Here is a 21,022-nt window from a genome sequence, read left to right as displayed (position 1 = left end):
ACATAATAGTCCGATACCAGTCACTTTTAATTTAATTTAACTTTAAAGTATATTGATCAGATGCATAACTGTAGACTTTCACTGTAAAAGAAAAGATGGCCTAAAAATAAAACAATTTTACAGAGATAATAGTTCTGTATGGTTTTATACTCTGTATAATTTTCATGTACGTACATTTCCAGTGCATTCTGTTTTCAAAGTCATTGTGGACACTAATGGTAATACATTTAGCTACAGCACAACTCTTGCTCTTTAAACAGTGACTGAAATGTGTTTTCCGATATGCTCTTACGTCTAAGAACTTCAGCTTATTGCAGCTGTTCAATATAAACTTACCACAAACAGTAAAATTATTTCTTTGTTGCTTCTTGTTTATTCTTGTTATTCTTATACAGGAGAGCCTGTTTATTTCCCCTTACATGGTGCTGCATTTGTCAGGAAAATGTGGGCTTCAGTATGTCAGCCAACTCAGGTAGGCTGTTCAAATTCAAATTTTATTTGTCACACACACAACCATACACAGTATGACATGTGAAGAAAAGCTTATTGCTGTGCAATGCCCAACCAGTAAATGACAGTAAGAACTGACAGTAAGATTTACAGATTACTACAAAATTTACAGATTTTAACTTACAGTAAATTCTTAGTAATTTACAGTAAAAATATGCAAATAACAGTTTACCAAAGAAATTATGAATAAAAATAAATTATAAATTTTAAGAAGTGTGCAAAAAAAAAAAACAGTGCATTTGATGATGTGATGTGTGTGAGAGAGTCCAGTCCTACACCTGGTTCAGGACCCAAATAACCTGGGGGAAGAAGCTCCTCCTCATTCTCTCTGTTTTGGCCTTAAGGGAGCAAAAGCACTTCCCAGACCTCAACACTGAGAAGAGTCCATTGTTGGGATGGGAGAGGTCCATCATAATCTTCCTGGCTTTAGTCTTTCACCACTTGGTGTAGATGGACAGCAGGTCAGGAAGCTCTGATTGAATGATGCGTTCAGCTGAGCGCACCACTCTTTGCAGATCCTGTCAGTCCTGCTTGAGGCTGGGTGCTGGCTGTGGTTTTTAAACGAGGCTCATTAAGGAGCCCAAAGTGTGCCAGGAAAATTTCCCTCACACCATTACATGACCAACAAGAATCATTTATACAAGCCAGGATGGATCTATGCTTTCATGTTGTGGTTCTTACACTAGCACCTTCTGTCACCACAGAAATTGACACTCACCAGACCAGGCAACCTATTTCCACTCTTCAATTATCCAATTTTGGCAAGCCCATGTGTATGAGCCTCACTTTCCTGTTCTAAGTGAAAGGAGCGGTCCCTATGGTGCTTTGGTGCTGTAGCCCATCTGCTTCAAGTTTCTGTGTGTGTTGTGTTCAGAGATGTTCTTTTGGACACCTTGGTTGTAAGCAGTGGTTATTTGAATCACTGTGGTCTATATGTGAGTGGTTCTAGCAGGCAGACCAAATTTAGAAGAGAGAGTCTTCATCCTCAGATTTTATTATTGTAGTCTATTATTCTATTTAAAAAGCAGTAGAGTACCATTACATGTTATGTAGCAGTCCAATGAATACCGTAGAACTTGTAATGAAAGAACTGTAAAAGAATTGCATTTTTAATCTACATTTTATTCAATGCATGCACATCTTTAATTTAAAAATATACAAAGATGAACGAATTTAATTGCTAAGAGTCATTTTTTAAACTTTTATTACATTTGTATTACTTTCATATGAGCTGTTTTGTTGGGATACTAATTTTTAAAATCGAATTTAAATCAAACAAAATCATAGATGGTAAATGGAAATTGTTCAGACACAAGGTTTAGCTAGCTTTTGACTACAATCCCCAGGACGCCACCGGAGACTCCGTCATAGTCTTTAAACCAATAGTGGCGCATCTATGAGTCACGTGACACGCAGCGCAGCAGATTTGAATTATTTGTGAAATTCTCTGCTTCCACGTCGCTGTTTGAATGCGAAGCAAAAAAGATTTGTGAGGTTTCGGAGGAAATAGAGGTTTGTATTTTAACTTGAATAAAACATTTTCTCCATGGAAATTGTTGGACCATAAAATCATCGAAAATGAATCTTTAAATTGTGAGTTTTACGCTCTTGTCCGTTATTGTTTGACATAGGTGGAGTGCTAAAGAGCTAACGTTAAAGTTAGCATGATAGTCAAAATTGGTCGTTTCTAAATTCGCTGGTTTCACTGTTTGTCAGTGTTGGTCTAACGTTGAATGTTTTTAGGCTATTGTGATAGTAAACCTGCACGTCTGATCTGTTTTTAGAGACGAACAAGCTTACGGATGGACTGTCGAGCTAACAGCGGTGAGTAAGCGTTCAGTGACCGTCAGACATCAGGCGTTTGTACCGTGTGTTTTTAAGCGTTTCATCACTAATCACTTTGATTGTGTCTCAGTAGATGTGTTCTTTCTGCCTGATGAGAAGTTTGACTTTGATGTTTCTCTGTCGCCTGCCAGGTAAAAATCACACGAGAGTTTCTATCGAGGTACTGCCAGTTCAGTCACGCACTTTTCTTTTATTTCCGCATTTAAATTCCCACAATATCCTCTGATTGTCCGGCTGCCAACATCCAGAAGACGTGTTTGACATATGATCTTGCACTAATAAGGTTTACATGCAGGATTTGATCTGCAGCACAATATAATAACGGACAATATGTAAGCTAATGAAAACTAAACTGAAATGACCAAACCCACACAAAAAGTCAAATTGACAAAGTAATAAACTATTAACAAGAATATAAAACAACCATTAAAACTATTGAACAGTATAAAATTAGTAAAACAACATGTGTCCCAATAGTTCTGTTGTCTTCAAGTGTAAATAAGTTTAAGTGAATGTCAACAACTTTTGCAAAACTCTGAACATCCTGAGGTATCTTAAAAGTCAGTTTTAACTGAATAAAAGCCATCAAGGAACTCCGCATTTTAACCCTCAACTGTAAAATGCGGATGGGTATTGTCGTCACCCTGCTGGCCGGGCAGGATGGCAGTTGACGTGGACACGCAAGTTTCTCTAAGGATACCCTCAATACCATCATTCATTTTAGATTTAAGCTCTGTAATGTATCATATTAGACCTTGAGTTATTGGTTTAAAAAAAAAAATCCCTCTAAAGTGTGTTTGGGCGTGTGATTTCTAATTCCAACTACTTAAGTGCATAATATATCTTAATAATTTAAAGAAAAATAAGTTTTCTTACTTTGGTTTTGCCTTTATAGCTCCAAATTTAATTTTAGTAATAACTTGAACTCTTTTTCTCTTCTTTTGTTATGTCGGCATGACACGATTGCTCCACATCACTCTTGCTTTATTTTAAGAAATGCTTTATTTTTTAAAACTGTGTGTAGTCAGCTCCTTGATGTTTAAAGTTTAATTGCTGTGAACTGTTTGTTACTCTTGCTGTGACTTATGCACTAATGTCCTTGTGCTCTGCAGCTCTAGGGGTGATGAAGATGAAGATGAGGTGTTTGTTGGTCCAGTCAGTCATAAAGAGAAGTGTGTTTCTGTTAATGTGGCGTCTCCCCTCGAGAACCATAGCATAACCTGGAGCCCGCTGACGGGAGAACAGCTGGAGGCTGTGTGTCAGGAAGCCCACAGACTAGCAAGTCAGCTGCAGAGCACTGTGTCACACGATGAGAACAGAGACACCACCAGTGTGACCATGGACACCATGACTGAGCAAGAGGAGTTTGTCGAGGATGCTGAGACCAGACTTGGTCTCCTTGCTCAGACCACCAGTGGAGTCAGCCCAAACAAACGACAGACCTTCTGTGTGCAGGACAGTCCACTGAAGCAGCTGCCGCCCGTCATCCAGCGCCAACTGCAGAGAGGCAGCGGCTCCAGCATCACTTCATCTATCCGCCCCACTATCACCCCAGCTTCGTCTACCCGCCCTACTTCAAAAAGCAGACTCAGCACCTGCAGCCCTGTGATCCAAGCCAAAGCTCAGCCCAGAACTGCACTTCGAGGGAAATCTGCACTAGGTGTTGCTGTTGTGCTGCCGAGCAAACCAACCATTCCAGTGACTTCCTGTTCAACCAACAAGAGCAGAGTGGAAAAGACCAAACTGCAACCACCCAACAGAGTAAGATTTGAGTTTTTAATTCACCCAGTATCTGTCTATAAAAATAGCCACAGGCTTAGCGCTGTTTTCTGGAAGCAGCCTTTGACAGATACCTAATAGGCTTTCTCTGAATCAGTCTTCTCCAAACCCGCCTCTCCTCCCACACTTCCACTACATTTTCATGGCGGTGTGGAAGCGTGTCACATTAAAGGCTTCTCTGTATACCTTTGGCTCTGAGAAGAGAGCGCTGTTTCTGGATCATGTCTTCATATGTATTCCTCCTTGCATAATGTAACTTTGGATTTGGGACAGCAAATGGTTCCATAATTTCTGGAAGTGTTCCTGAGCCCGTGCACTTTCCATGACAGAATCGTGGGTATTTGGGGTATTTTTAATGCCCGAAGAATACAAGCAGTATTTATTTTCTGCTTTATTCCTTGCATGGAAAATGTTTATGATTGATATCTTTGTTGAACATGCTTTTAAAAAGCAACATTTAAAAAAACAAAAGATTGTAAGCATTTCCAATGAATTTCATTAAAATGGATAAGGTGCATTTTCGAATAAGTACTTGACACCTTAATACTTTAAGATACAAACGGAACACTCCTGTTCCTGTTTTAAAAAGCTTGTTGCTATATTTATACATTACCTTTGTTTTAAAGAAACCATTCAATAGATGCAAGTGTGATGTTACAGAACAGATTAATAAATTTGTATTAAACCAGTTCATAAAGTGATCCTTCCTAGAAAAACTTACAATCTTCTTAAGACTTATTAAAGTAGCAAAAATAAATAGATGAAACAGATTCCTAACCAGGACGCAAATGTAATAAAATAAACAAAAACAGAAACACAACCAGAACTGACTTTATATGAGCTTTTCTCCTTTTATTAAAAATTTTATTTTGTGTGTAGATAGTTTAGTAAGAAGTTGTTGGCTTAAAAGCGCCCTATCAACAGATTACTGATGATCTGTTACCTATTACCTGTTTCAGGCAGTGGGCAGTTGGAGGCAAAGCCCATCTTCTTGTCCCCCTAAAAGGGCAGAGTCCTCTGAGGATTTGCTCTCAGATTCAGCGAGCGTGGCCTCTGACATCAGTGATAGCTCCCTCAACTCCAGTCTGTTGGGAAAACGCACACTTCCTCGGCCAACCAAGGTAAAGGTAACTGTCTGTATGTTCAAATAGTTCAGTGCAGTGTTTTCGGATTGGGAAAAACATTTAGTTTACTTTGAGTGATATTTACCTGCTGACTTTATTTCTCACTTTGTAAATGAGGTTAACAAAAAACAATAATTATGGAGCTGAAGCGCTTTGATAGGAGTTATGTAGAAGCATCTGAGTCTACGGTAAATTGGAGTTCAAGCTTTTTATATTTCCCCCATTTTTCTTTTATAGCATAGCCTTTTTAACTATGAATCATTAAAAGAATGTGAGTTTTACGCTCTTTATAGCCAACTCTGGGAGTTGGCTATAAAGGCAATCTCATCGCTAGATGTCAGTAGATTGCATTCAAATGAATTTTGTTTTCTTACCCCTACCAATTCAAATGCATAATCCTAGCTATGGTGGCCTCTGTATGACAAGCAACTGTCATTGCCATTCAGCTGTAGTGAGTAGGCTATCAGCTTACCTCTGCTGTCAATGTTTCCATGTCTGTTTACTCTGGAGGAGGCCATAAATAGTATAGCAATACTGCAACACCTCAGCAATACTGAGGTGAGTTTTTGAGGATATTTTTAAGCTTTGACTTCAGTTTAGGAAAAGAGGATGAGGTGGAAATGAGGGAGGAGAAGAGAGCAGGGGAGGAGGAGGAGAAAGTGATTATCCACATGTACAAATGTTAAATTGTCAGATATCGTGAAAGAGCCATTCAGGATTTTTAAATTAAAAGTAACTTATAAGGGGTGTGGCCAGTCTGTAGCCACATACATAAAACACGATTAGGAGGAACAGATGTCCACCTCGCCCACTGTAGTCATGATCAACATAGCAGCTTCCACAAACCAGTGCCCACTCCTCTATATTTTTAATGCATTTTACTATGAACACATCAATTTTTTTGAAAACTTAATACAGCAATGTTATTTTAATTATTAACTAGAGATGGACTGATCCGATATTACGTATCGTATCGGTCCGATACTGACCTAAATCACTGGATTGGATATCGGAGAGAGATAAAAAAAAAAAAAAAAAAAGTAATCCGATCCAAAGTATCACAAAATCACCTCGCAAAACGCGCTGCTTGGCGTAACCCAGCTCAGCGCATTGGAGCAGTATGTGTCACGTGATAGAGCGGCTGTTGTCTGCGAGACCTGTCGGTGGTCTGGTGGAGCATTTGGAGCCTCGCTACGTGCTTCCAAACCGCAGCATTTCATCTCAGAGAAAACTATCCCAGAGAAGCAAAGTGTGTAAGTGCATCTCTGAATGTTTGCATAGTATTTCCACATTAAGCTTAACAACTGATATATGGAGCCACGGCTGGACTGGCCATCAGAGTTCCATATTGAGGCGAAAAGGAAGCGATTTGTCCCGTACTTCAGCTAGAATGGGAAAAAAAAAGGCACAAAAAAAGGCAGGAGTTATTCTGTCTTTGCTGCACAGCTGCCTCTTCTTCTCTCATTCTCTCCCCTCCCTCTCCTGTTGCTACTTTAATCATGAAACTGATCAATGATCAGCTGATTGGCTTTTCTGTCGCAAGTCTCTTCTTACTTGTTTGTTTATCACCCACTTTGCGCCAGAAAGAGGAAACCAGCAGATAAACAACAGCTGCACATTTAAGCTCGATAAGCTGTTGTTAGACTTGATTTAATATTAATTTCTAGTATCAGCTGAGGTTTGCTGGAGCCACAGCTGTAAAGCTGCTGGTCATGATATCGGTTTGTATATCTGGTGAGAGGGAAACATGAAGATGAAACCAGGAGATGTCCTTACTGAATCATCAGAGCTGAACAGGTGATGGAGAAACAGGTTTACCTTTTAGGTGACATGAATGAGTTGAAGGGAAGTTATGAACTGTTTCTGAGAGACAAATAACACCAGGATCCTTTTCTAAGTAGCTGACAGCTGGTAACTGTGCACAGGCGGGTCTAGCAAAGTTTTGCCAGGGGGGCAGGTGGGGCATTAACAGGGAAAGGGGGACACAAAAAATACTTTTAATAAATAATTATCTGAATCTTACAACCAAAGTGGTCATCTGATTAAATGTATAGAAATCCATTATTGTATATAGTAACTATTAAGTCTAATATACATCCTACTAAGCTATAGTACATCTTCCTTCTGTTGAAGAAAGATGTTGAATCTATATAAATATTGTAGAAAAATAATTGATTTCTGTGCATTTGTTTTACACGTGCATTAAATTAAAGTTGATTAAGCATTGTGAGGTGGAGGGTGGTTCTCTAATATTTTTGCTGGGAGTTGGCAACCCTATTAGTTAGGTTGTTTAATATTTCTGCTAAGTACTCTTTAAGGTACCAGAATAGGGAGATGGTGCAGCTTTAAGTTTATTAGATTGATCAGTTTTGCTGAACTATAAAATATTTTGGGTGCAGTGTATTTTTTGCATACAAGTATAACAGAATAGCTTTAGTGTTTTGTTTTTTAAAACTTCAGTATGAACTTATACAAAATGCAACAACATATTTATAAAAAAAAACAGCTTTATTGATTAAAAAAATACACTATATCGGCTTCATATCGTTATCGGCAGATATCCAAAGTTATGATATCGGTGTCGGACATAAAAAAGTGATATCGTGCCATCTCTATTATTAACAGGACTTTTTTATGGTTGAGAATTATCGTAGGTCACTTTTAACAATTCAAAGGAAAGACCTTTAAAATACAAACCCACTGCAATGTCTGTAGAAGGTAAACAAAGGTTAGGTCTGACCCATGGACTACATATATAAAAGATAAACATAGATAAATATGTAAAATCACTCATTTGTTTTGGTCATGATTGTGTTTCCTTCCAGCAGAGTGGAGTGAGGAACCTGTCAGGTGGGAAAGCACAGCCTCTTCACACCAGGAGAAAGAACACGTCCTCATCATCCTCATCTGTATCCAGCTTCAACTCCAGCATCTCTCTTTCCCCGGCTAAAGGTATGCTCACTGCACAATGGTAACAGGAGCTACATGCTAGTACGTTTAAAAAAAAAAAAAAATGGAATACTGTGAGAGCTCATTTTTCCTCTAGTTTAATTCAAAAGGCTAAGCTTTAAAAAATTATTTTAATTATTATTATTATTAGCTAATGAAAATCAGAAATCGTCTAAAATTATTAGACGTTTATTATTATTATTATTATTATTATTATTATTATTATTATTAATAAACTTAATTGGGAAAAAAAAGATTTTGAATCAGTCTGCGATGTGGAGGCTTTGGTGAAGCCCAGGGTTTTTTTTTTATTGTAGCAGCTTTAAGCTTGTCTGAAGTTTTGGGCTGACTGTTTCTCATCCTCTTAAATATCTCATAGACAGTCGGAGGTATTGTCGCAAGGAAGTTCAGGCTCCATCTGTTGGTAGTTTTGGCACTGTATGTAGGTCCTGCTGGAAAGAATATCTCCGTAAAGCTTTTTATCAGATGGAAGCATGAATTACTCTAAAATCCCCTGAATTGATATTGTAGTCACTAGAACACAGTGCAACAACACTAAAACAGAGAGACTGCAAAAGGTTAACATTTGATTTCAGACAACTTGCACTCTGAGTTTACATGTGGTGGGTACATCTGAATGCAGCATTTGAAGTAGGATGAGTGCTATAAATAGGCTTGTGGAGGGAGGTCCTCTAGGTCAGAGTAAATTGGAATGTAAACACAATAAGCTGTTCTCTCCAACTAGCTTAGATTGGTTCTGGTTGGTAGCCTGAAAATGATTTGATCTCTGGCCTGGATGAGTACGTGCAAAGGTTTTATTTGGATGATAGTTTAAAGATTTACTGTACAGCTAAATGGATAAATATCTACCCTGTTTCACCATCTGTTGCTGCTCTCAGGCAAGGTGAAGTCTACTCTTAACGGGAATCTGAGCAGCTCCACTGGCCCAGCACCCCGCAACGTGAACAGCCTCAGCAGGCCACGCAGGTCCACCATCTACAGTGCTGCAGAGTCGGTGTCCTCCACTGCCGCTGGCCGCCGCTCAATATCGACACAGGCCAAGAAGCTGTCTGAGGCGGAGAGTGGCAATGATGCCAAATCCACTCCTCACAAGAGAGCTGAAGCCACGCCCCCCAAAAGACCTGCCTCCAACCTCACCACCTCCAGAAGTCGGCTGCAGAGCGGACCAAAGGCCAAATCTAAACCTGAGGTGGTGGTCCTACCTACACCAAGCACAGGAGGCAAAGGTGTTCGCCATGCAAATGGTGAGAAAGTGATGATTAACTCTGAGATATTTGGACATGTTCACTCTGTTTAAAAATGACAAATAATGGACTAACATCTAACTCAGATTTCAGTGCTCATAAATTGAGTGAAACTGACTTTCTGTCTTGGGGTTAAAAAAAAATTCCAGTTTTTGTTTTGTTTAGGGTTTTTTTTTCCTTCCCTTTTTGACGGCTTTTGCTAAGTTACCATTGTTAATGTGGGCTTTTTTTCTTCACTGGTGACACCGATGGATCAGCGTGCTCTCAGTGGCAGTATAAACAGAGTCATGGCTTTGGTGATGTTAGTTAGCTTTTGCAACAACCAGTGTAGTGACTATAAACCAGGCTTTGAAAGGGCTTCTTCCTTTCCAAGTGCTACTTGTAGGGGATTTACTGATTGATGGAGTTTTCTCTTTAATTTTGTCAGGTGTTTGCCTTGCTGTAATAACATGCATTGAGAAAACTGTTAATTTGATTTGAGTTCAAAGCCAGATTTTCAGCTTCAGTTTTTCACACTCTGACATGTCTGTCTCACTGTCTTTGTTTTGTCTTTAGATGTCTCTAAGGTGTTGAAGCCAAAGAGGCTGATGTCACTTAACGGCATGGACAGGTAGATGGCAGTACACATATAATTCCTGACGCTGTTAAATCTCTGCTGGGTTCTATATTCCTTCAGTGTTTGATCGAGATGTTGGAGATGAATGTTACCTGACGGATCAGTGATACTGTACACTCCTTCTCTTTTAGTCTTCCTCAAAAGCCATCTGCTGGTCCACTAACACCTTCTGCTATAACATGCAAGTCACTGCAGATGAAGCCACGACGCCCCTCTGCCCTCCCCACTCCAGTTAGACGCAAGGCTTCACTCATTCCCTCTCCAACGCCCAAACCTCCAGCCCTCTCTGACTCTGTCCCCACCTCATATACCAAGCAGCACAGCTGTAGGTAAGATGCTAGAGGCTGCCTTCTAATGTGTCCTTTGCAGATCACCTGGTTGCTCCTTTGACTTCACATGCAGGTGTGTCATTCTTTATTTGTGTCTATATTTGTGTGTGCACAGCCCCACCCTCACCAATGCAGAGGAGGAGGAGGAGGAGCTTGTTGATGCACCTGAAATTCAGCCCTTCTGTCTAGAGGATGATCCCCCTACCACCACACCCTCAAACAGCCAACAGACTGACCAATCAGAGCCCATGGATCCTGGAGCACAGATTCTGGATGAATCAGTGCCCAATGAAAACCTGATTGAACTGGAGCTTAAAGAGGACAGCAACAGCAAGACACAGGAGGTCAGAGGTCAAACAGTATACACCATCATAATACAACAGTTATAGTCAGGGAAAAAGATTATTTGAACCCCAGCTGTTTTTGTGATTTTCCCCACTAGCAAAGAAATTATCCTTCTATAATTTCAATGGTAGGTTTATTTGAACAGTGAGAGAAAGAACAATAGCAAGAAAAATCCAGAAAAGTGCATTTCCAAAAAATTAATTAGCATTTTCATGAAGGACCAAAGTATTTGATTTTTGCAAAAACACGCTTTAGTACTTGATGGCAGAACCTTTGTTGTCAATCACATGGGTCAGACCTGTTTTGTTAGTTGGCCACAAGTTTTGCACACATCTCAGGGGGGATTTCGTCCCACTCCTCTTTGCAGATCCTCTCAAAGTCATTAATGTTTCGTGGCTGATGTTTGGCAACTGGAACCTTCAGCTCCCTCCATAGATTTTCTATGGGAGTAAGACCTGGAGACTGACTAGGCCACTCCAAGACCTTAACATGCTTCTTCTTTAGCCAAAGTTTCCTCCACATGTTCAGGTTCCAGTGCATAACAGGAACAAGCACTGGTACTCTGGTTATATCACCATATGAGATCAAAGGGTTAAACTACACAAGTCTCCTTTTTTGCTTTAATACCAGGTTATCTTCTATTATCGACTCCTTTGAGGTTAAAATGATTTGGAGCCTGACAGATGACCAGATGATTCAGATGCTCTGTAGCTGTATAACTTGCTTCATAATGGTTTAGAAAACAACAAAAATTATAATGAATTGTTGCCACACACTCAAAGTTCATTTGCTGTCCAGAGTCAAACTCTTGCATCATCACTTGTTCAGTCTGATCTGCTGGAGCTGCAGAGCAACTTCAGAGATGATCATCTCACACTCAGTTTTTTTGCTCAGGTTCTCCTTTTGGATCTTCCACCACCCACCCTGCCTCCTCAAGAGAAGCTGCTCATTGACTTGACCAACACCCCTGACCTCATCCGGACCAATAATAAGACTTGCAGTGCAGCTCAGGTAACTTTCACCTCATCTGGGGATAACACCCAAGTCCTTTTTAGAATCTATCAGCCTATTTAAATTTGTTCATATACCCATTAAGAATTATTGGGATATTTTAATTGGAATTTTAAGAGAATAGTTAATGGTGCTTTCAGTTATTGTTTGAATGCTCACTTTTCCCACCGACTATTATTAATTTTATAACCTGTGATCAGTGATATGCCACACACCTGTAAACTGAAATACAAAATCATTTGTTTGTCACCAAATTTTCTCACCTTAACTGAAGAACACATTTATGACCTGTACCACATAGTAGACTCAATTATTTTTGAGAGAATTCCTGTAATGGCTACTTTCACCTGCCCTTAACTTCACCTGTCAAGTGACACTGTTAACCACTGTTAACTACACCACTGGATGTCTCAGCAATAATGCTCCAAAACACAAAGATAAATTAAGAGAGGCCCAGTTGAGTGACTACGAAGAAGGTGAAGGTGAAGAAATGTAGTGGCTACAGCTACCTTTTAAGACCATTTATCGATCAAAGCAGCCATGCCTTCAGTCCAATATCCAGGAAAGACAAACTCCACTAGATTTTTAGTTTTTGAATATGTAGTATTTCAACAGATTTGTGTTTCACTGTGAGGCAGTTTGTTTGTTTGGTGCTTCAGATTTCAGTAACCTTGTACCCAAAGCAGCTCTGTAACTGTGCATTTGTTGTTTTCAGCTGATTGATTTGAGCTCTCCGCTTATCAAGTGGAGTCCTGAGGACAAGACTGAGAACAATGCTCCCCTCATCAACCTGTCCTTCTGATCGTCATCCTCCTTATGTACTGGATCTGTGCACATTACTGAACCACCACCTCCCTGTCTTCAGAAACTCTAATAATCCAACTGATTCTGAGTTTTTAATCAGTGGAGTCTTTCCTACAGTGGAGTACACAAACATAAATGTTTTACATAAAATATTCTGAAATTGCTCAAGTGTCTCTACAACTAATTGTACTTTTATTTCTCTTGATTTTGCTGCTTATTGTTTGAATAAATCTTGTTAATGATGTTGTAAACACTCAAGTGATCCTGGCTTCCTGAAGTTCACTTGAAGAAGAAATATTTATATAATATGCATAGATAATAATATAGATCAACTTTACTATGTGTTCAAAGTCAGAGTTGCACTGCAGAAAAAGGACTTGTCAGCTGACTGGCAGAACATGGTTTTAGATATAAAAACACGACAGTTTCATTATCAATGAGGAGGAATTCCTTGAAGTGACAAAGGTGTCACTCGACTGAGACCTGGAGACCTATGAAAGGGAGGTATATAAACATAACATATCTGCAATGCAGGGAATAAGTCGCTTCAATATTCATACACTATCAAAAGTCACTGGAGTTACCTGGTGTTTTATGTAAAAATCAGACAATGTTTGATTTAGGCTAAAATGTGTTTGTGTATGAGAAACAAATGAATCTCACTCATCTTTGCAGTGATGAAATGCAGGCTTCTGAAGAGTTTTTGCAACAATTGCAAGGCAGTAATTGTAGTTTATGGAGAACTGCGACTGTATCAAGATTCAGGGTATGGGTGCAGTTGTGAAAATCTAAGAGGTGATGAATAATTTCACAACAAGAAAAAAGAAGAAGTTCCAATGAAAACACATCTATTGGAAAGTCAAAAGTTGATTTATCTAAGAAATGATGTAAACTGCAGCGTGTCTCAGGAGGTGTCACGATGCAGTTTAACATATAAGCCCAATTCTACATGAATCACAGCACTTGCAGGTAGAAGTGAGCAGAGCAAAGGACTAGAACATCAAGATGGACAGAGAAATTGCACTTGAAGCTTTGGGTGCAATTTGCAATGCCCAAATCACTTCTGTTCAAAAACAAAGAGCAGAAGCTCACGATGGAGCTTTCCAAAGAGCAAGCTTTTCCTGCTCCGCTGCACCAACGCTGTCTGTAAAAACTCTCATTCGTGCAGTCGCAGATGGAAATCAAACCTGGTAAATATTGTAATATAAACTCTTGTTAAGACTTGTGCTGATGTCATTCCTCCAAAGAGGTAACGTGAGTTTTTCAGTTTTTTTGTAGCAGTATATTATATTTGAATATAAGACTACAGACTCACAGTCAGGATGTAGTTTCTAAAGCTCAAACAATTTTGACAACAATGTTGCAGTTTGGTTTGCAGAGAGTGAGGAAAAAATCCAGTGAAAGAGCATCTGTTGTTGATGGTCAGGTTTATTCAGACCCTAATCTCAGCTGTCTTTCTCAACTTGCAGCCCAGTGTCAAGAAACAACTTTGACAGAATTCAACGTGTTCTGCAAGATGGTGAAGTCAAACAGAAACGTAACGGCTACATCTTCCTTTCAAGACCCTCAAAAATATTTTAGATGAGGGTTTTTTGAATATGTAGTATTTCAACAGATTTGTGTTTTACTGGGATGCAGTTTGTTTGTTTGGTGTTTCAGATTTCAGTAACCTTGTACCCAAAGCAGCTCTGTAACTGCATTTTGTTTTGTTTTCAGCTGATTGATTTGAGCTCTCCGCTTATCAAGTGGAGTCCTGAGGACAAGACTGAGAACAATGCTCCCCTCATCAACCTGTCCTTCTGATCGTCATCCTCCTTATGTACTGGATCTGTGCACATCACTGAACCACCACCTCTTTGTCTTCAGAAACTCTAATAATCCAACTGATTCTGAGTTTTTAATCAGTGGAGTCTTTCCTACAGTGGAGTACACAAACATAAATGTTTTACATAAAATATTCTGAAATTGCTCAAGTGTCTCTACAGCTAATTGTACTTTTATTTCTCTTGATTTTGCTGCTTACTGTTTGAATAAATCCCTTCAATATTCATACACTATCGAAATTCACTGGTGTTACCTGGTATTTTATGTAAACAGTTAATTTCACTCATCTTTACTGACTCCAAGTCAGTTTTTAGTATCTGAACATTTGGATTTGAGCTAAAATCAGAATCAGAAAGACTTTATTTATCCACACGGGGCAATAAACAATTAAAAGTGGACGTTTGAAACAAAAAGTGACTTCCTGCCTTTATTCAAAATAGCTGTATACAGTTTTTGTAAACTCACACAAAAAAGGTCATTTAAGGTGATTTTCTTTTATGTGGAATAGAATTGTTACTTTTGTTTTACTACATTAAAAGTACTGTGCATATAGAAATACAGATGATGTATTTATTAAAGTGGCATTAAAATATTCCTTTTCGCAGGGTAAACTAATACTCTTGGTTAACTAAGTTCAAATTCTCACATTTACCAGCCAGGTAACAGTTGATTCTATGGCAGAGAATGGGAAGAGCCACCGAGATGTTAAAAAAACAAACATTTTGTGCCTTTAACAAAACAAAAATGGACTGGAATATCAACACTGCTACAAGCTTTAATCATGATAAAGCGTGGTTATGTGGATCAGCATTGGTTATGCTTGCCCTATTATGATTAAATTGCAGTTAAAGAGTGTGTTAAGTTTTTTATTTTTTATTATTTTTGCATATTTAAGGTGCTTCTGGCTGTTATATATAGTGTGTATGTAGATATTCCAAGATTTAAAATCCCTTTTTGCTCATTAAGAGTTTGCAGCTCCTAGCTACATTCACACAAAATCATCTTAGACATTAGACCCACCCAGTTACCTGAGTATCACATGCAAGCAGACCTTTTCATAGTCACAAAGACCAAATGTGACATTAATATAATAAAAATAGAAAACAAATCATATTGTGCACTCCAGAAAGCACCAGTTTATTAATGAATGGCAATTAAATCATTCACAATTTTAATATGTAGTTTAGTTTACAGATAGTAGATAGTTTACATTCTAAGATTTTTGACTAATTGTGTAATGGCTTGGCTATAAACATAAAACATAAACACTGGTATTTGCACTGGTACAGTCTTAAAAAACATATTAAATTCATTCATATAGCGGCAAATCACAACAACAATCGCCTCACGGTGCTTTAACAAGCAGTTGATGACAGTGGGAAGAAAAAACTCCCTTTTAACAGCAAGAAACCTCCAGCTCAACCAGGCTCAGGGAGGGCCAGCATCTAATGTGACCAACTGTGGGTGAGTGAGGAAGACAGGACTAAAGAGCCAGAAAATCAATAGTAACTAATTATAACTACTTATTGTAATTCACAGCTACTTAAATGTACTTAGCAGGATTACTGTACATTCTTTCTTACTGTACATGTACAGTTTAGACACACCTTCTCATTTATTGGTTTTTCTTTATTTTCATGACTAATTACATTGTAGATTCTCACCGAATGCATCAAAACTATGAATGAACACATATGGAATTATTTAGTAAACAAAAATGTGAAATAACTCAAAACACGTTTCATATTTTCAATTCTTCAGATAGCCACCCTTTGCTTTGATTACTGCTTTGCACACTCTTGGTGTTCTCTCGATGAGCTTCATGGGGTAGTCACCTGGAAAGGTTTTCCAACAGACTTGAAGGAGTTCCCAGAGATGTTGAGCACTTGCTGGCCATTTTGCCTTCACTCTGTGGTCCATCTCATCTCAAACCATATCCACTGGGTTCAGGTGAGGTGACTGTGGAGGCCAGGCCATCTAGCGCAGCACTCCATCCCTCACACAGCCTGGAGGTGTGTTTGGGGTCATTGTCCTGTTGAAAAATAAATGATGGTCCAACTAAACCAAACCAGATGGGATGGCATGTCGCTGCAGGATCTATTTGTCCATAAATGCCTGATTCACACAGTCTCCTCTGAACAGTTGATGTAGAGATGAGTCTGCTACTGGAACTCTGTGTGGCATTTATCTGGGCTCTAATCTGAGGTGCTGTTAACTTGTGATTTCTGAGGCTGGTGACTCACATGAATTTCTCCTCAGCACCACAGGTCGTCCTTTCCTGGGGTGGTCCTCATGTGAGCCAGTTTCATCATAGCGCTTGATGGTTTTTGCAGCTGAACTTGGGAACAGATGACTTTCAGTTCTTAAAATAATGATGCACCGTTGTTTGTCTTTACTTAGCTGATTGGTTTTTACCACTATATGAATTCTAACAGTTGTCATACATCATGAAGCTTATTGAGAGAAGGCCAAGGGTTTGCAGCGCTGTCAACAAAGCTAAGGGTGACTACTTTCAGGAATCTGAGACAAAAAACATAAAACATATTTAGAGTTATTTATCCATTTTTTTTCTTTGCTCCATAATTCCATATATCTAGTTTTGTACATTTAATGTCTTCAGTTTGTATCTACAATGTAGAAAGTAGTAAAAATAAAGAAAAAACATTAAATGAGAATGTGTACATGAGAGGACACCCTACCATGTAATTCATTTGGTGATGTGGGGCCACAGATGTTGACATAGGGGAGTGAGACACACATGAACAAAGGATTCCACCTGTTCTGGGCACACACTTACAAATGTGATATCTTTCTTCTACTGTTTCTATTGGTAACTATATTTGGGGAACTCAAAGCACTGTAATTTAAGTAAAATAACATGGAAAGTACTCCAGAAGTTGCAGGCTGTAATTGATGCCACTGAATTTTTGTTGAACATAAATCTGCAATTGCAAGTAGTGTCAAAAGACCACAGGAAGGGGAACAGTTTGGCCACAGGGTGAGAAAAATATGTACATCATTTTTCACTTTAATTCAGTTTGTACAGAGCAAGAAATTTCAGGAGAAGTGCAACTGTCCTTTTCTTTTTGTGAAGGTCAAGAAAAGTCAGAGCATGAGAAGTAGGCAAAGGCCAAGGGACGCTTGGACCTTTATTTTATCCCCCTGCCCACTCTTGTCATTTATCATCCACTCCAAAAAAACATTGCATTCAAAGTTTCCTCCTTTTTTAAAAAAAACAAGAGCTAATTCTTGCAGGCTTGCTGAATCCAACTTCTGCAAATGAAACCGAGGTTACTGAATAATTGTAATAATTGTATTTTGTTTTTAAAATGGTAAACTGTGACTGTATCAAGATTCAGGGTGTGGATGCAGTTGTGAAAGTCTAAGAGATGATGAATAATTTTGCAACTGGAAAAAAGAGAAGAACAGAAAGTTCCAATGAAAACACATCTATTGGAAGGTCAAAAAGTCAAAAGTTGATTTATCTAAGAAATTATGCAAACTGGGTTTGCGTCATAAACAGTTTAACATATAAGCCCAATTCTACACGAGCCACAACACTTGAAGGTAGAAGTGAGCAGAGCAAAGGACTACAACATCAAGACAACATCAAGATGGACAGACAAGTTGCACTTGAAGCTTTGGGTGCAGTTTGCAATGCCCAGATCACTTCTGTTCAAAAACAAAGAGCAGGAGGTCACGATGGAGTTTTCCAAAGAGCAAGCTTTCCCGGCTCAGCAGCACCAACGCTGTCTATAAACAGTCTCATTTGTGCAATCGCAGATGGAGATCAAACCTGGTAAATATTGTAATATTATAAACTATTCTTAAGACTTGCGCTGATGTCATTCCTCAAAAAGGGAACGTGAGTTCTCAAATTTTTTTTGTAGCAGTATAATATATTGGAGTAATGGTGCAACATGGTGGCACAGTGGTTAGCACTGTTGCCTCACAGCAAGAAGGTCAATTCCACCATCTGGGGTCCTGTGTGGAGTTTGCATGTTCTCCCCATGTTCTACTTTGGCTTCCTCCCACTATCCAAAGACCTGCAGTTAGTGGGCATAGGTTAATTGGAAACTCTAAATTGCCCTCAGGCAGCTGGGATAGGCTCCAGCACCCCCCTCCACACAACCCTGAAAAGGATAAGAGGATGGATGGGACATTATATCGAGATTCACAGTCAGGATGTAGTTTCTAAAGCTCAAAGAATTTTGACAACAATGTTGCAGTTTGGTTTGCAGAGAGTGAGAAAAAATCCAGTGAAAGAGCAGCATTTCATTTCTTTTGTTGATGGTCAAAAGGTTTATTCTGACCCTAATCTCAGCTGTCTTTCTCAACTTGCAGCCCAGTGTCAAGAAACAACTTTGCCAGAATTCAACGTGTTCTGCAAGATGGAGGGCAATGTTCAGGCTCTGACACCTGTTTTCGAACGGCACCGCAAGAAAGGTCTTTCATCATCGATGAGAGCGAATTCTTTGATCCGACATTTGACTACGATTTCTCTGGTCTCCAAGACACAGAGACTTATTACAGAGGCGGAGAGGTGTATGAACGACCAAGTGGTTGGTACCGTTTTGCCCTCAAGGTAAATTTGCCTTTGAATTGAGATCAGCATCAACCATCTTATTCATGCTCATTACTTAGAGTCTAAGCTGCTTTAATTGATCTTTAAGCCGGGCTGTAGAGCACAAATTCAATGACATCCCAGTAAAATACTTTTTGGGCTTCAGATATTTGCAATCATTAGAAAGTTGAAACTTCTGGTTCCCTGAATTTCCTTCCAGCTCATTTTTGAAACTAAACTGGAAGTTCATTAGTGTTCTCAACAATATTCTTCTTCTTCAGTTTCTTGGAAATCAATAACTGCATTTAGTCCTCTCTTTTATGTCAAATACTAGGCCTTTTTTTTTAAACTACAGAAATAGAATTATAAGAAAACAATATAACAAATCATCTGTAAAGAATTTTCTGCAAAGAATTTTCTTAAGTGACACAAATAAGATCGTATTTGGTCTCAACTCACACCTTAAAAAACTCATTTGACCTGATTTAATTAACTGTATGCAGTCTGTTACTTCCAGAGTGCTTTCCAGGTAGTGCACTGGAAATTAGTTGACCTCAAAATAAAAATGTAGAGAGGTGAACAGTGTCAATGGAACTAGAACTGGGTTTGAAAAAGAATAGTTAAACAGTTATTTAGCATATTACATATCATATGTGTGTTATAAGCATAACTGGTACATCATGATGCTCTTAAGTAGTAGAAAATAAAAGACAGCCAAATATCTGACTCTCCGCATTCAAAGTAAGATCAATAGAATAGTTTGTCCCAAAGGTAAAGCACTTTGAAATGCTATATGTACAACGTGCAGAAGCTCAGACTTTAATTGAAGATACAGTTTGCAGAGATGAACTATGGACTGTCTGAAACAAATACAGGTCCAGATACACCTGCATCACCTATCCTCATATTTTGTCACAGGTCCTGAATAAGTATGATGGAAATACATGGCTGGGAACTCGGTACCGAAGCACTGCGTCAGTGCCAGGGGAGTGGCCTGTGTCCTACCATGGGACATCTAAGGAAGGAGCTGGGGGCATCATCGAAGGATTCTACAAGGTTTGATTATGTTATTATCTCAACCCGTTATTTTACCCAGTACAATTGCTTTACAGTAACAATTTATATGATGTATAATTGTGATATTTTATATTTTGAAATTGCATGGACTTTATGTATATTCCTGGTCTCTTATTCCACATGCTGTGATGCTGAGACTGTGTCCCATGCAGCACTTCAGTTTTCTAAAGTCTGGATTTTATCCCGGGGTTGAGAAAAGAAAGAGTTAAATGGTTTTGTCACATGTCAAGTCACAAGCTATGAAAATCTCAGCACAACACAAAGAAAAGGAAATGCAGTAAATAGCAGTTATGTGACTGTGAGAGGACGCCTGCATGTCTAGGACCTCAGGAGCAAACTGTAGCTGTACTTATACTTGTTGAGCATTGTTGAGCAAAAGTGTTGAGAAAGCTTTTTCCTATGAATAATGTCAAAAACCTGTAAGCTGCAGGGTTTTGTATATTTATTTATTTATTGTTATTTATCTCTGTCAGAATATTTTTCTATAGCATGTCCATTGTTATGGCACATAAACGTATTTATGCCACATCTAGTTAAGAGCTGCTCACCCTTTAAGGCACTTCAGTGCTCTTTCTGTCCTATTTCCATATTAGGCCTGTATTTAACGTACCAGTATTTAATAATATAATATATATATATATATATATATATCTTACTTTTATTTAACAGCCAGGTCCAGGTCAGGCCTATGGCAGAGGGATTTATTCTACCCCTTACGTCAATGAAGCTGTCTCTTATGCCAAAACCTTCACTTCTCAAAAGAATGGCAAGCAATACAACGTGATTCTGCAAAATCGGATCAACCCACAGTACAGGCAGAAACACAACAACGATAAGTACTGGCTGGTTCCCATCCCGTCTGTGTTCTCAGCTCAAGAAGAGCAGGCGATAGTAGAACAGGCCATCCGCCCTTATGGTCTTCTGTTGAAGGAGGTCTAAAAGAGCAAGAAAGGTCCCCCAAAAACCCGCAAATTTGACCT

General features: G+C 38.9%; 2 protein-coding genes across 4 annotated transcripts; both read left to right on the top strand.

Moving 5' to 3' along the window:
- The first annotated feature begins 1,915 nt into the window (after positions 1–1,915).
- gtse1 (G-2 and S-phase expressed 1) lies at positions 1,916–12,830 on the top strand. 3 transcript variants are annotated; one of them, XM_084934276.1, is made up of 12 exons: positions 1,916–2,022; positions 2,295–2,334; positions 2,429–2,486; positions 3,468–4,116; positions 5,094–5,255; positions 8,087–8,210; positions 9,107–9,472; positions 10,028–10,082; positions 10,220–10,417; positions 10,533–10,761; positions 11,657–11,773; positions 12,489–12,830. In XM_084934276.1, the coding sequence occupies exons 2-12, from the start codon at positions 2,313–2,315 to the stop codon at positions 12,573–12,575; spliced, it is 2,067 nt and encodes a 688-aa protein (XP_084790402.1). In that variant the 5' UTR covers positions 1,916–2,022; positions 2,295–2,312; the 3' UTR covers positions 12,576–12,830. The 3 variants fall into 3 exon arrangements, with proteins under 3 accessions (XP_084790402.1, XP_084790401.1, XP_084790403.1); XM_084934275.1 differs by having other exon boundaries at positions 8,084–8,210; XM_084934277.1 differs by having other exon boundaries at positions 1,938–2,022; positions 5,094–5,261; positions 8,084–8,210.
- Positions 12,831–18,015: 5,185 nt separating this feature from the next.
- On the top strand, positions 18,016–21,022 carry LOC146383109 (uncharacterized). The gene is made up of 4 exons (XM_084934278.1): positions 18,016–18,200; positions 18,746–18,986; positions 19,884–20,021; positions 20,712–21,022. Exons 1-4 carry the CDS (start codon positions 18,016–18,018, stop codon positions 20,979–20,981), a joined length of 834 nt encoding a protein of 277 aa, XP_084790404.1. The 3' UTR covers positions 20,982–21,022.

The sequence above is a fragment of the Perissodus microlepis genome, chromosome 7 (assembly GCF_051167445.1).
Source record: "Perissodus microlepis isolate ML-2025 ecotype Zambia chromosome 7, ASM5116744v1, whole genome shotgun sequence".
Taxonomy (NCBI): Eukaryota; Metazoa; Chordata; class Actinopteri; order Cichliformes; family Cichlidae; genus Perissodus; species Perissodus microlepis.
Note: the sequence above shows the minus strand (reverse complement) of the source record. Positions and strands in the feature narration are given on the sequence as shown.

Excerpts from the sequence above, each read along its gene's own strand:
- gtse1 (XM_084934277.1), top strand. The coding sequence starts at position 2,313 with ATGGACTGTCGAGCTAACAGCG. Across the intron at positions 8,211-9,106 it reads CTCTCTTTCCCCGGCTAAAG|GCAAGGTGAAGTCTACTCTT; the intron begins GTATGCTCACTG and ends TGCTGCTCTCAG. Across the intron at positions 10,083-10,219 it reads TCACTTAACGGCATGGACAG|TCTTCCTCAAAAGCCATCTG; the intron begins GTAGATGGCAGT and ends CTTCTCTTTTAG.
- LOC146383109 (XM_084934278.1), top strand. The coding sequence starts at position 18,016 with ATGGACAGACAAGTTGCACTTGAAGCTTTGGGTGCAGTTTGCAATGCC. Across the intron at positions 18,201-18,745 it reads GCAGATGGAGATCAAACCTG|CCCAGTGTCAAGAAACAACT; the intron begins GTAAATATTGTA and ends CTCAACTTGCAG. Across the intron at positions 20,022-20,711 it reads TCATCGAAGGATTCTACAAG|CCAGGTCCAGGTCAGGCCTA; the intron begins GTTTGATTATGT and ends TTTATTTAACAG.